General features: G+C 39.9%; 1 protein-coding gene across 2 annotated transcripts in view; it reads left to right on the top strand.

Annotated features, from left to right (window-relative positions):
• Positions 1-13414, top strand: part of TRUB1 (TruB pseudouridine synthase family member 1) — a 32810-nt gene extending 19396 nt beyond the window's left edge. Inside the window, exons 5-8 of one of the 2 annotated variants that reach the window (XM_032116409.1) lie at positions 3453-3525; positions 4722-4861; positions 5980-6036; positions 7396-13414. In XM_032116409.1, the coding sequence (XP_031972300.1) occupies positions 3453-3525; positions 4722-4861; positions 5980-6036; positions 7396-7610 (485 nt within the window). In that variant the 3' untranslated portion in view covers positions 7611-13414. Of the gene's footprint in view, positions 1-3452; positions 3526-4721; positions 4868-5979; positions 6037-7395 lie in introns of both variants that reach the window. The other variant, XM_032116408.1, reaches the window with a different exon arrangement.
• Positions 13415-13799: the final 385 nt, after the last annotated feature.

Below are 13799 nucleotides of genomic sequence, written 5' to 3'. Positions count from 1 at the left end.
GAGCATCCACATGGTGTTAGAGTTGCTAATACTTCGTGATGGTTAAATGAAGTGATGATTTCCTTTCATAGTATTTATCTGTCCCTCTCGAAGTAGAATTTTGTGGTTATGCTGCACTAAGAAGTATTCAGAGATACTTGCTCACATGTAAGATGTGAAATACCATTTCAAAGAGATGCAACTTCCATGGTCAGTTAATTAAAAAAAAAAAAAAAAATCAAAATCTGTTTTTTGAAATGCTAGTTTTTCTTTTTTTAATTTTGTATTGTTTACTGCAGACAGCATTTAGAGTGTTGTTTTTGTGTGTATATCTCTCCCTGGCAGCTCTTGTTACAGTAGTTCCCACCTCGGCAGCACCTCCTCTGTTATGGTGTTTTACCTTTCTGTTAGACTGTGTGCTTGGGGAACTGATTTGGCTTAAAAATACCCCCTTTTTTTTGAGTTGCTTGTCATTTTAAACTGAGATAGTTGCATGATCCAGTTCATCATGTGGTCTCATGAAGAGCAGCATTGGCATTGCTGGGGCAATGCAGTTTTGGGTGCACTGCAGTTCCCTTTTGCCAGAAGTGACGGCTGAAAGAAATGCTCGTGGCAGTGGTCTCAGTTGCTTTCCATGTTGGTGCAAATCAGTCAAATGTGATTTCCTCAGAAAGAAAAGGACGTGAATACTCCTTTTTTGTTCTCCATGGTACCTACATGTTCTGTATTTCTCATCTTTTCAAGTGTCTTCTCCAAAGTAGCTTGATTTTCTGCAGGATACTCTTTGGCCCACCATCCCTAATTTCTAACCCTAATAGGTACTCCAAGAAAAGGCTAACCAGATATTTGAGCTGAGCTTCATTTTTCTTTTGACACCTACAAGGATCCTTGGAGAAGCAGAGCATCTGCAAGGGACTGTAAATCTTGCAGTGCCAACGTCATCCAGGACTGGGCCTTAGTGCAGAGAAAGGCACTAAACCAGTTTGCAAGATGTATAAAACTGCTCTTGAGTGACTTCATTGGAACATAAGAGGAAAGTGCCTGCAGAAAGTTGCCAGCTCTATTGACTCTAAGAAAGTGTTACATTACAGTCCTCAAAGTGTCCCTAGACAGCAGCTTAGGAAGCAAACTGTTAGTCACAATGACAGGATGTACTGAAGAGAGCTCCTTGCTTTTAACCCCTTCTGAACTTCTCATAGCTTTTGGTTTCTTTCAGACAATGAGTTTGCATTTCCACGTGAAATTAGGTTATGGTTTCATCCTGCTGCCAAGCTGTCAGATGCTGACTTTGGAAGCAAGTAGCATTTAGTATTCCTCTGATGCTTTTTTGAGCACATTAATGTTAGTAGCCCTTTTTTAGTATTTGTAACTGTGTACAGGAATGTACATTCTGAAACCCACTTCCTCCCAGCTGCCTACAGGCTATATTCAGACATGGAGAACAAAATTAATGAGGCTTTTCTCAGGTCTCTGATGATTATGCTGAAATATATGTTTAATAGAGCTACCTGAATAATTTGGAAAGTGTAGCCCTTTCAGGATTCTCTTTGTCTGTTTTCAAATAATTTGTGCTGGGCCAGACCAAATTGAGGTCATCTGCTGAACTTCTGTTACTCTGTCATGGATAATTCTTGTGTTCTCTTCTGGAGTAGTTTGTTAACAAGCACAGGGCAGAATCACCCTTCAGTGGAGGCTTTCTGAGGTTGTGGCACAGTTGGCACCTTTTGGTTGGGTAACTTTATTTTCCTTCCTTTGTGGCAGGAAAATCAGTCAATAGTCACCAGTGTTCAGAAGCACACTAGATCTTAGCAAACTCATCCGTAAATATTTACTTTGATAACACACCACACAAGTCTTGTTTGGTAATGGCTTAATGCATCATTTTTCACATGGGGATTTTTTTTTTCTCCTGAGACAGAAGTTGACTATATCATGAGTGACTTCCTCAGAGGCCACATGTAACCTCTCAGTCAGGGGAATATGGGATCAGAGCCAAAACTGAACTCAGGTGTCTCATTCAATGCCCTGGCCACAAATGTAGTTCATGGGGTGAAGATTAGAAGGAGAACTCCAAGGGGCACTTGTGCTTGGGTCTTAAATACTGAATTCTAGCCTGAAGCAACCTGGGGTTCACAGGAAGGCCGACAGGATTACTGTCATGGAGCTGGGTCATGCTGACTATCTACTATGTAGTTTTGTTGTGATATGTTGCTAAATAGAAACAAGATTGAAATAACTGTGTAAGAAACTCTTCAGAAGATTCAGACTTTCTGTACAATTGATTCTGTTGTTCCCAGCCCATATTCTGATGTAAATTGGTCTCTCTCAGCATCTCTGACTGAGTTCTGTGCCTTGTGCTTTGCAACCTTGCTGTTAATAACACATCTTGGGACAGCTGCTTGGGCCTAGGGACAGCATCTGCTCTTGAGGTTGCAAATTGTGCTTTGCAGAAGTGAGGAACCACAGGACCATCTCCCAGAGCTGCTGTGAAAAGAAATCTTGTCTTTTTTACTTACAGCATGAAGTACATCTGGTTTTTAAGGTTTGCAAGTAAAGGTCTGTTTCAAAATACAATGAAGGCTCAATAAATTGGGTTGGTTTATGTTCCAGAATGTTGTTGATTTAGCAGGGATCACACTGATTAAGTGTAACTTATGAGAAACAGGGCTAGTCAAACCCTAGACAGTAGAAATGCACTGAAGTTGCATTGTGATTACAGATCTTATGTTTGCACTCTCTAAACAAATTAGGGGTGAATGTTATCTCTGTTGAATAGAGCTTCAGAGGACCAGTGCAATCAGCTACTTAGGTTATAGCCTTCCAATAAAAGTGGGACAGATGTGTATGTGTACTCTTAAAAGAAAGTACATTGCCTAAACCAGCTGTCTTTTTTCACAGAATTTCATTAGTAAAATTGCCTTACTTAATATATAACTTTACCCCAGAGTACATTTGCAGGTTAGTTGCTTGACAGGGAAATTTGATGTGTTGTTTAAGATACAGTCTTTTTCTGCACCAGTGGTTTTGTTCTCTAATAATCTGCTGTATTTTTCTCTGCAGTTAGGCTCTCTTAGAGAGAAGTTTCCAGGGTTAGATGAGCATTTTATTCTTTTTGGTGCTTGTTAAAAAAATAAGAATATTCCAAATGTTGTAGTTTTTATATAGCTTCCAAGAAAGATGAATTTGCAGTCTCAAGAGAGGGAAATTGCAAAAGAAAACGTTTGGGAGGATTTCTGCCCTTCTGAAAGTATCCAGATTGTCCTGATCACCTTGGACAGTTTGTTCTGCTCCTTTTGTGATAATTCACATTCCTGCCTGCAATCTGTTTTTATCTCTTTTCTTTGGTGTTTTTCACCCCATCTAAATTCAGAAGAGAGGGAACTCTAACTTGTATCTGTTTGCAGAATGTGATTGATGCCATTAGTGCCTTGGGAATAATCAATACTAACATACTGACTGTTTTCTTTCCACAGACCAGGTAACAAAAAAAGATCTTGAAAATGTGCTGCAAAAGTTCACAGGGGACATCATGCAAGTTCCTCCACTGTAAGTTCCATGATATTCAGGCACTCGGGACAGTTGTGTTCAGCTGTCAGGGCTTGCCAACAGAAGTTAATTCTCTCAGAAGTATTAAGACACATTTTGACAAGAGGATAGAGGCCAGGCAGTCAGGAGTTTAACATTTGCAACATTTGCAGGTTATGCTTGTTTGAAGATCAGCACAAATGGTGATCTGGAGTCTGTGGGTGTTTTGGGTAAATGTAAAGTAGCAAAAGTCTTAAACAGCTTTGCAGGGCTTGTCTTCTATCCTGTCTTCCAATCTTACTGACTTCTCTGTGGAAGTGCCTTAAATGACTTTGAATTAGTTTTCTGAAAACTTAGAGTATGAATGAGTGATTAGTGACTGAGCTTCTGTAGCTTAGCAAATTTCTTATGGTCAGGTGAGCCATAGTAGCTGGCAGCGTGCATGACTTAGCTTGTGACAGATGGCTTTTATGGTGATTTGAGCTAACCTGCTTTCCTTTGCATTTGCCATGTGTCACTTACCGTGGTTCCAGCGTGAGCCCTGTAGGGTCAGTAATGCCCCACGTGTTCTGCTTCATGTGACCTGTTTCCAATTGCACTCTACTATTGTGAGCAAGATTTTTTGATTTTTCTATGGTCATCTTTCTGTCATCCAAAGTTGGAGCTTTGGATAAAGTTCCATGTAATCAGTGAAATCAGTTTCTTTGCTTCTGTAGTGGTTCCCTAAACATCCTAGAACTTGGCAGCTGCTGTTCAGGAAAGAGCCTGGTGTGAGACAAGGAAAGGTGCAATGTAGAATTACAGGGGTTGTCTGAGTGGCTCCCAGTGCTCAGCTCAACATAGCACTGAAATAGAGGATGCCCTGCAGATTTTTGAGACACAGGATGTTAGAGGCAGCTGCAAGTGGTGTAACCCTTATAGAAACCCTTTTGTTTCATAAACTGCAAAGTGAGTGATGCAATGCTTTTAAATCTGTACAGCAAGAGAGGAATACAGGACCATCTCTTGTTTTCTGCTTTATATAACTACTGGTAAATGGATGATTCTGTGTCCAAGAGATTTCAGCAGAATTTGCTGTGTTTTTGTGGTTTTTTGTGAGTACTTGGATAGGAGTAACATGGTGTGCTACTCTAGTACAATATTACCAGGATCTGGAGAATGGGAAGCCTGCTGTATTACAACCGTATGACACAAATTTTCATGCTCTGTCTTATCAGCTATTCTGCTTTGAAGAAGGGTGGAGAAAGGCTTTCAACTCTGATGAAGAGAGGGGAAGCGGTGGAAGCAAAGCCAGCTCGGCCAGTAAGAGTGTACAGCCTTTCTCTCCAGCAGTTCCAGCCACCACTGTTCACGCTGGGTAAAGGTCAAAGATTATTACGCAGAGTGATGCTCCCAGCTTGTTAATGTTTATTTACACTCAGAATGGGACTAAGAGAGTGAAGGGGGTTTCATTTCGCTCAGCTACTTATTTGGTGTGAGCTCATGTGCACAGACTTTCACTTTGCATTGAAAGCACCGTATTTTGCTTTTAAGTTAAGCTGATTATATCTGATCTCTCAGTGAGGGAAAATTCTGAGAGACTGGTCAGGGGATTATTTACATCTGTCCATGATTTTTGCAACCTCCAGCTCATTCCTCTCTCAGGTCTGCTTACTTCACTGCCATTCTTTTACACAGATGCCCAAACCTGCTGGCATCTCTTCCAGGATGAGATTCAGTTACTGTCAGACCCCTTTCTTGTTGAGGTGGCAGGATCTTATCCTTCCTTCTGTCTTCCTTCCTACTGCCAAGAAACTTGGGTAGTGCATTAAGAGGCATATTAATAAATAAACCAGAAAGATTGTTGTAAATGTTTAATGCTGCTGTAAGGTTGAGATGATGCCTCGTATTGATCTGTCTGCCCAGTTGATCCCCAGTCCTGTGACAGACCAGGTGTTTTATGGTGAGCAGGTATGAGTGACAGAACTCAGTGCTGTGTGACTTCAGCCCTTACGTTACAGTTGGGTGACAAGTAGCTGATCACTGGCAGAGGGGGAAGGGAAGGGCTGAGAGAACAGGGAAAGTTAAAGGTGAATTTTAAAATTTTAATGGAGCTGCCTGTCTGCAGTGTCTGAAAAGCACTGATAGTCAGTTTAGGCTATACTTGAAATAACTTGCTTTCATCATTAGAAGTATGAATCAACCTGAAATACTTAAAATGAATAGGACTGAAGCATATCTTAAGATACCATACCAGGTACTTATATTCTGGTGAGTTAGTACAGTTGCCGTTTTATTTGCTTTCCCTCCTATCTAGCTTAGCAGTCTCACCCTCACATATGTTACAGGATGAATAATTGATGTTGCATCCTATAAATATTTTATCACTGGGTTGTTTGCTTAGCACATTTTTACATTTATGTGGGGGCATGGCTTCTATGTAAAGTAGATTTCACGTGGCACTGGCAATTTACCATGTCACTTTTAACATTCCAGATGTTGAATGTGGTGGTGGCTTTTATGTCAGGAGCCTGGTCAATGACATTGGCAAAGGTAGGCATGAAAAAAAAACCAATGACCATCTAAGGAATGAGTGTGTGTTTATGGAAAAATTTTGTCATTCTGTATATCTCAAGTTACTTAGACCTGTGTGTTATTTTCCAGAATTGCAGTGCTATCACTTGTTTTTATATACACTCAGGTAATTTCCTTAGGGGCATGGGGGAATGATGGCTAAATAATTGCCAGAGGACCTTGGGGGCCAGGTGATAAAAATGGAGCAAGCAATAGCACTGAGCAAGATAATGCAAGGCGAGGGGGGGACTTTTTTCCCCCCCTCTTTCATGTGTTAAAGATAATTCAGATTAAGGATGAGGAGAAGAAAGATACTGTCTTTTTAAACATTATTCATCACATTTTGAAAACAGATTGCACAGAACATTACCATGCACATAATAAACCCTATCTGCTGGAAAGACTTCCACGCTGGTGATGATTTTTCTAGTGTTTTCTTTCTCCTTTGCCTGAACTGTGAATAGTTTTGCTTTCCCGCAGGGTTATTTGTCTTTTGCTCTGTATCTATCAAACTGCATGATGGAGAATAGATAATCCATTTCAAACTTTTTTTTTTATTGGTACATCTGCAGGAAGGCAAGTAATGTGGGATAACCCCACGAATTTCAATGTTGTTCTTTGTGCAAGTCAAAGTTTCTGTTACCTTCTGAGCATACTGCCTTATGTTTAGCCCTTTAATGACAAGCCAAGATAAAGTCTGTCCATGGCTGACTTATTTTCAAAAATTGAAAATGAAATCTTCCTGCATCAGAAAGGGTGGGAGAGAATATTTTAGTGTGCCTGTGTGCTTACAAGTCAGCTCTAGTTGCTGTTATGTTTTGTAGCTTCTTGATATGTAATTATGTCCTGCTGGTATTTATTTAACATAGGAGAGCATTTGTATGTATTTTTTATTTTTCCTTATCTTAGTTTCTATTATCCTGATAGGCAGCACAAGATAAAAATGTTAAAAATTCCTCTTGAAGTCAGGAAGTGCTAAGGCCTCAAAATATGTGGAAAAATAGTTCACGGTCACTTGAGAATGCAGAGTGTTCTGCTTAAATCTTATGACATTATTTCCTCACTTTTCATTCTGATCTAAATCTGGGAAAATTCATGACAGCTTTCTGTCACATTCTGAACTCTTTACTGCACTGGACAGCTATTGAAATCAAAAGACTTCCTTGGGTCAAATTTAAGAAGACACAAACGAGTGATAAATCTTCATGACCTTCCTTGTCAAACAAAGCAGAATCATGTAGAAGGCTACATATAAAAATACATTTTAAGTGAGCTGGAAGTGGAATGTGAAGTTTTTCCATGTACTTTGTCCAATGCCTCTTTCCTCCTTTGCTGCAGAGCTCTCTACCTGTGCCACAGTGCAGGAGCTGACCCGCACCAAGCAGGGGCCGTTCACGCTGGAGGAGCACGCCCTGCACGAAGACAAATGGACAATTGATGAAATTGCCCGGTCCTTGGAGCACTGCACAGCCCTGCTCCTGGGAGGGCCATCTCGGAAAAAATTGAAGACAGAGCATCCTGGTGAAACTGCTGTAATCTGTGAGGATAAGTGATAAGTTGGGTCAAGGAAAAAGACTGAATGATTGAGATGTTTGAAGATTGGGTTGGGATTGTCTCGCCTCCTGTATAAATCTACAAGTCTGTACTGGGAAGGTGACAAGTTGCAGCACAAGAGAAATCGTTCTTTTGTTTTCTGGGCTTAGAATGTGCACTGAAAATATCCAGTGATAGCTGTGTTCCTGATTGTTTATTTTCCTTTTTGCACACTGCAACTGATGCCAAATTTTTATAAACTTTCAAAGAACTTTCAGGGTGCAGGATGGCTGCTGTTGGGAATTCATCAATTAAAAAGATTATATACAATAACGTCTGATGAATGTGCTCCAAAAAAATTTTCCTTTTCTTTGCAGCTGGTAATCAAATCCTGAAATACCACGGTGACAAGTCTGTTGTGGCGTGAAAGACGGAAGAATGTGGTGTAGCAATTTGAAATCCATTTCAGGATATATCCATTTTACTGTAGTTTTTCCTATGTGGATTGTTCTTCCAGTCAAATGTTCCTGGAATGCGGTATATGCAGGTGCTTATATTTTAAGTTAAGTCTGAAATATCAGCCTAAGAGAACAGTTCTAAGTATAAACAGTCCCTGAAGATGACTGGTTTGTGTCTGCACCTTACAGAAAGGTGTTACATGAAGTGGTGGTTCCAAACTTACTTTCAGTCTAAGAAATTAAATAAATATCCTGAAGTTTCTCATTGCAGGATACCTTTCCGGACATCTATAGGACTTATTTTTGTTTTCTGTACAATAAGCAACTGAAGTCTATGCAAGATGAATGAAGGTTTTGTTTAGAGGGAGGATAGACTTTGTTTTATTGTTCAGTAAACAGTTTTCTTCCTTTGTATATTCTTATAAAGAACTTAAAATGTTGAAAATAGCACAAGCAAATTGAAATGTTAAAACACTACAGCAGCAGCATCATATTTTAAAGTACAATATGGATGAAGTAATGGATACAAGAAATTTTGATTTCAGGGATGGGAGAAAAGCTTTTGTCAGTGAGGTAACAGTGGGAGATTTTTGTTTCTTTTTGGGGTAGGTTTTCTGGTACTTCGGGTAGAAACGGAGAAGGAAGAGATTATTTCCTAAAGAAATCAAATAAAGCAGAAAATTTCTTTTTCCAGTATACTTATCTTGAATGATCAAAGACTTTATTTGAAACACAGTTCTCTTATTGTCCGAATCTGTATTTTCCCAAGAACCTAATTTATGTTATCCCAGTGGTTTTCTAGATTAAGTTCTCATTTTATTTATCTTCCTGATTTTTTAAAAATAGCACATGAGATATAATTCTGTTAGTCTGCTTCGTTAATCTTCAGGGATTTGTTTCTTTAAAAATCAGTGCAATTGAGAAATCTCTCTATTAATAGGGTACATTTGGATACAGTGTTGTAAGTGTCTAACACATTCTTAATCTCATCTGTTTGTTTAATGCTCACCAAGCCTTTCCTGCTATTCCATTTAAGAGCCCCTGATATTTTTAATTTCAAAAGGAGAATTCTATTTTCATCAGCTTTTTGGTTAGCTTGCAACTGGTCTGTTGTAATTATTGCTAACAGATCTGTGATCGTGAGAAGACGGGATCTGTTCCATAGTCTAGTCACTGGAGAGGAATGAAATGGCAATTAAAAAACAGCATCTTGTGGACATTAACAAGTTCTGGTTTAGGCTGCAAGTCCTTATGCATATGGAAAGCATAGGGAGAGATGGAATGCAGTTGTTCATGATCAGGAATCTGCACAGAACCATTCAGATTGGAAAAGAGCTTTAAGACCATTAGGGCTGACCATTACCCCAGCAGTGCCAAGTCCACCCCTTCACCAGCTTTAGCTAGGGCTTTTTTCCTGGAATTCCTCTCACCTTCCCCAGTGCATCAGAAATGAAGGTAGAATTTCTTTATCTCAAATTAATGACAAACTTCTCCTGTAGTTCTCTTGTATTGAACTACAGAAGGTGTTTCCCATAGCACTGGGTAGCAGGTGTGTTTGGCTGGAGCTGTGAGTGGCTGGACAAACCCATGGCAGGCAGCAGGAAGTGTTCTTGGAAAACACAGTGTGAAGAGTGCAATAAAACCATGAATACTTTATGCAGTAAGCAGTGATGAGTGTCACCCCCGTTCCATTCCTAAATACTCGAGCTATCTTCTCAAACATTCCAACTCCTCTGGCTACTTCCCAGTGATTTTCCTGTGTGCTGGACCTCACTTGTATGCTTTCTCCTAAGTTCCCCCATGCTTTAATGGCTCTCTGAGCCTGTAGTTCCAGTGAATAGTAATGGGGAAGGCACTGAAAACTTCAGGAATAACTCACTTAGATATGTTTTAATAAGTGTTTAACCCACTATCTTGAAACTATGCAGATTTGGAGGTAAGTGTTGTGTTCCCATGGGAACCTAGGGAAATACTCATTCTAACTTCCTTATTCTTACTAGCATGCTCATCCCAGAGATGCCAGACTTCAGAATTGGGCTATATCCACAGCATAATGTGTTTTTGTTAGAAGAAAATATCTTGGTTACTGACAGTCACGATATCTCAACATTCAAGAGGAAAAGTGTGCATACAATATTTATGAGACTACTAGAAGAGTTAGTACTGAGATTCCAGCTGAAGCAAATGGTATTTAATAGGAATTTTATGGTACTCTGGCCAGAAAATGTGCGTGTCTCTGATTTACCATTTAAAATATATCCGTGACACAGATCAAAAGATTTGTCTCATTTTAATGAGCATTGTTCATGGTGAAAGTCCTGATGCAAAAGCGTGTCCTGCTTCTTGAGCTGAGTATTGTCTGTCCTCAATGTGGTCTTGCTGTCTTTAGTCCATGGAAGTGTGGTACCATAGCCTGCCTGAGTGCTCCAATGCTGCTGCTGCTTCAGTGAGTTTGACAAGGGCTGCAGAATTTGTCTCCCTTTAATGTCTCTGCCTGCCTGCCTGTCTTTCTTCCTTATTTAAATGGTAGTTTTCACTTCATAATATACTTCTGCTGCCAGCAGAATAAAACTGGGAGCAACTCCCCCAATTTTGGGATATCTTATTTTTTTATTTTAATAGATGGTGAATTTGCTGCTCTGGGCATGAATGGCTCTCTGACTCTAATGAGTAGGGTCATGCTGTTTGCTTGGCAGAGTCAAGGAGTGAGTTTGCAATGGTGTTAATTTTATTAAAAAGGCCTTTTTAATAAAATTTTAAGAAGCAAAGTGAGAGCATGTGTGTGTGAGGGTGTAACTGCAATATACAGCCAGAGGGAAATCACAGAGACACTGAATGGATTCAGCCAGCCTGGGCAAAATTATTGTCTCTATTAAAAAGCAGTCATTGTTTCTAATAGCCATGGTTGAATTCTCTTCTTTGTGAGACCTGATTAAGTAAATCACCAATAGTTAAAGGCATGTGAGGCAAGCAGGTTTATGATGTGAATGCTTATGTCTGTTTGGGGTGAGGAGATGCTGCATCTCTTACTGTCTCTGCCATCAGCTGCTAAGATCATATAGGTGTAAACAGGCAAAGCAAGAAGTTGGTAATTGGGAGTGGGTGGCTGCTGTGCTCAAGAAGAAAAGGACTATATTGCAAGAAAAAATCCCATATTTTTTTCCAGTTCTCTTTTTGGGGAAGTGTTGGAGACAATGCCATGGTTCACAGAAAGTCTTAGCATGGCTGCCTGAGAAGCACCTTATGTTTTTGTTATGGGTGTGAATGTCTGGGGCTTTAGTCCTTGTCCCTCCTCACCTCTAGCTCGAAGAAGTGGGATAAATGAAAGCTGCAGCCTCTCCCCAACTTTTCTGTGTCACATTGCTCCGCGTGTTGTGGATGCTGGAGCAATCCTGTGCTCAAACTCTGGGCTCTAACGGGGATTGTGTGGCTAGCCCCAGAAGTTAGCAGGAACAGAATGAGGAGGACAAAAAATGAGGCAATAGAAATTGAAATATAAACACAAAATAGCTGCCTTCTTACCAGACATACTCATTTTAGGTTACAGCTCTCTGTCTGGCCTTTCCGCTCTGAATCCCATTCCTTTATCTCCTGTCTGAGACAGTTCATCCTAAGACTTTCCTTATCCTGTCTTTTGAATTCCTTTCTGGGTACATGTGAGCCTTGGGGCAGTGTGGAGCAAAGAGGTTGTGTGGTTTCTGGGGGACAGGGATGCTGTTAACAAAGCAGAACTGAAAAGGATGAGGTGTGTCTGGTCCCTTACCATGACCCTTTCGTAAGAAAGATGTGGTTCTGAATGCTTTAGTGCCATTTCCCTGGGACATGGGATTATTTTAGATATTTCAGAATTAAGTACTTCAAAGTCAAATCTCTAGCATGAGTATGTGCATTAGAAACAAAATGCATCATTTCACAGATGTCACACTACTTTTAGTGGCTTCAGAACATGATTTTACAGCTTAAAAGGAGGGGGGTAGAAAAGGAATGGCAAAAGGTAAATGCATATTTCAGTTCTTATATTTTTAAAGTAGGTAAACTCAGTTTTAGTAATTATGTAAGAAAAGACATCAAGTGTTCTAATGGAGCAAAGAGAAGGAACACAATTTTTACTGCCTTTCCTGTTTCTTTTAGCACATAGAACAATTAGCTTAAATATGCCATTTCAAAGCTTAAGAAGCTTTTATGTGGAAATGCTTGAGAAATTGTTACTGTGTGCTGATGTGAAAAAAGGCATTTATTTTCATTTCAGCCGTTGAAAAGATAGTTTCCTGTGATGCCCTTCAAAAGGCAGTGTTTTGTTTATATGGAATTGCAGTAAATCCTTAGCATAACTTAGTGGTGTGTTCATAATAAATCATTTCCCACAGCTGGCTGTCCTAGGGATCACAAAATTGTTTCAAGTTCTGCAGGTACATAGTAGGCATTCCCAGTGGAAATGGAACATTGCATACAAACACTAAATGCATTTAGAAAACAGGAGTAATTCTCAGTGATCTTTGCTATGTGGATTACTCTTTTGGTGAAATATGCAGGCGGTGTTAAACCTCGCTGCTGCTTTTCTGTGTGGTTTGTGTACAGTTTTTTACTCTATAGTCTTAATTTGACAAAGGGCACTGGCAGACTCTTGATTTCTTGTCCAGGTGATTAATTTCACCCAGCAGCTGCATACACAGAGACATTCCTGGCTTTAACCTCTTCATTTACCAGTTATGATTCCCAAGGATGGCACAGTGCCAGCAGAAAGAAGCATATGTTCACCTCATCTGTCCCAGTCATAGGCTGGTGTGTGACGTGTTGCTGGTGCAAATAAACCAGAATGTTGGGAGAAGACCCTGTGTCTCATTCTCTTGTCCCGATAACCTCCAGCAAACGATGGAGGGAGCGACAGGGGACAACAATTTTCCAGTAATCCCCCCTCTCAGTAAGAATCAGTGGGAAATGGCAGTGAGGTCTGTGGGAACAGAGCTAACTTAAAGCATGTGATTATTTATGACCTCAGAGAGAGGACTCCTGTCCTGTTTTATTAAATTATGTAAGTTATTACTCACTGAATTAAGGTCCTGCGTGTTTCATTTTCACCTATCATGTTTTTCTTTTTTTTTTTCCATTTTAGTAATGCGAACCGATGGTTTGAAAAATTGTATTGCTTCTTACAGGAGAAAAAAGAGACTAAAATAAGTATTAATGGTGTGACACAACACTTAGAGTTGTTCCATGTCTAATGAATATATAGCAGTTCTGTTTTCTACTTAAACACACAAAAGTTGTCAGAGTAGAATTGGTTTTATTTTTTAAAAAAATGTGTTTATCTAGGAAATTAATTTCTCTAGGGAGTGCTATTAAAGGCTGCGCAGAGTGGAACAACCTATTTGAGTGTGTTGGTGATCTGTTTCTAGAGTTAGGAACATTTTTATTGAATTGTGTTCCATATCCCTGCACCAGTTTTGTCTGTTTTTCTTTACTGTACCATAGATGTTAATTACTGGAAAGAGCACAGTCATACAATCCAAGCTGCTGTTCAGCCACTCCTTTCCGTCAGTGCAAATAGGGAATGTACATCCCTGCTTTGCTCCCCTGCCTTAACAAATCCAAGTTGGTCCTTCAGGATTTTATAGAATCGACCCAGAAATAAGCCATTTTGCCACAGAGAAGGCAATGATTAGGACTTAAGGAAATGAAATTGTCTGGAAGCAGAGCGCGTTTCCTGGGTGCAAAGACAGAAGACAGCAGGATTGCCTATCCCGTGGATCT

Source organism: Corvus moneduloides, chromosome 8 (assembly GCF_009650955.1).
Source record: "Corvus moneduloides isolate bCorMon1 chromosome 8, bCorMon1.pri, whole genome shotgun sequence".
NCBI classification, from domain to species: domain Eukaryota; kingdom Metazoa; phylum Chordata; class Aves; order Passeriformes; family Corvidae; genus Corvus; species Corvus moneduloides.
Note: the sequence above shows the minus strand (reverse complement) of the source record. Positions and strands in the feature narration are given on the sequence as shown.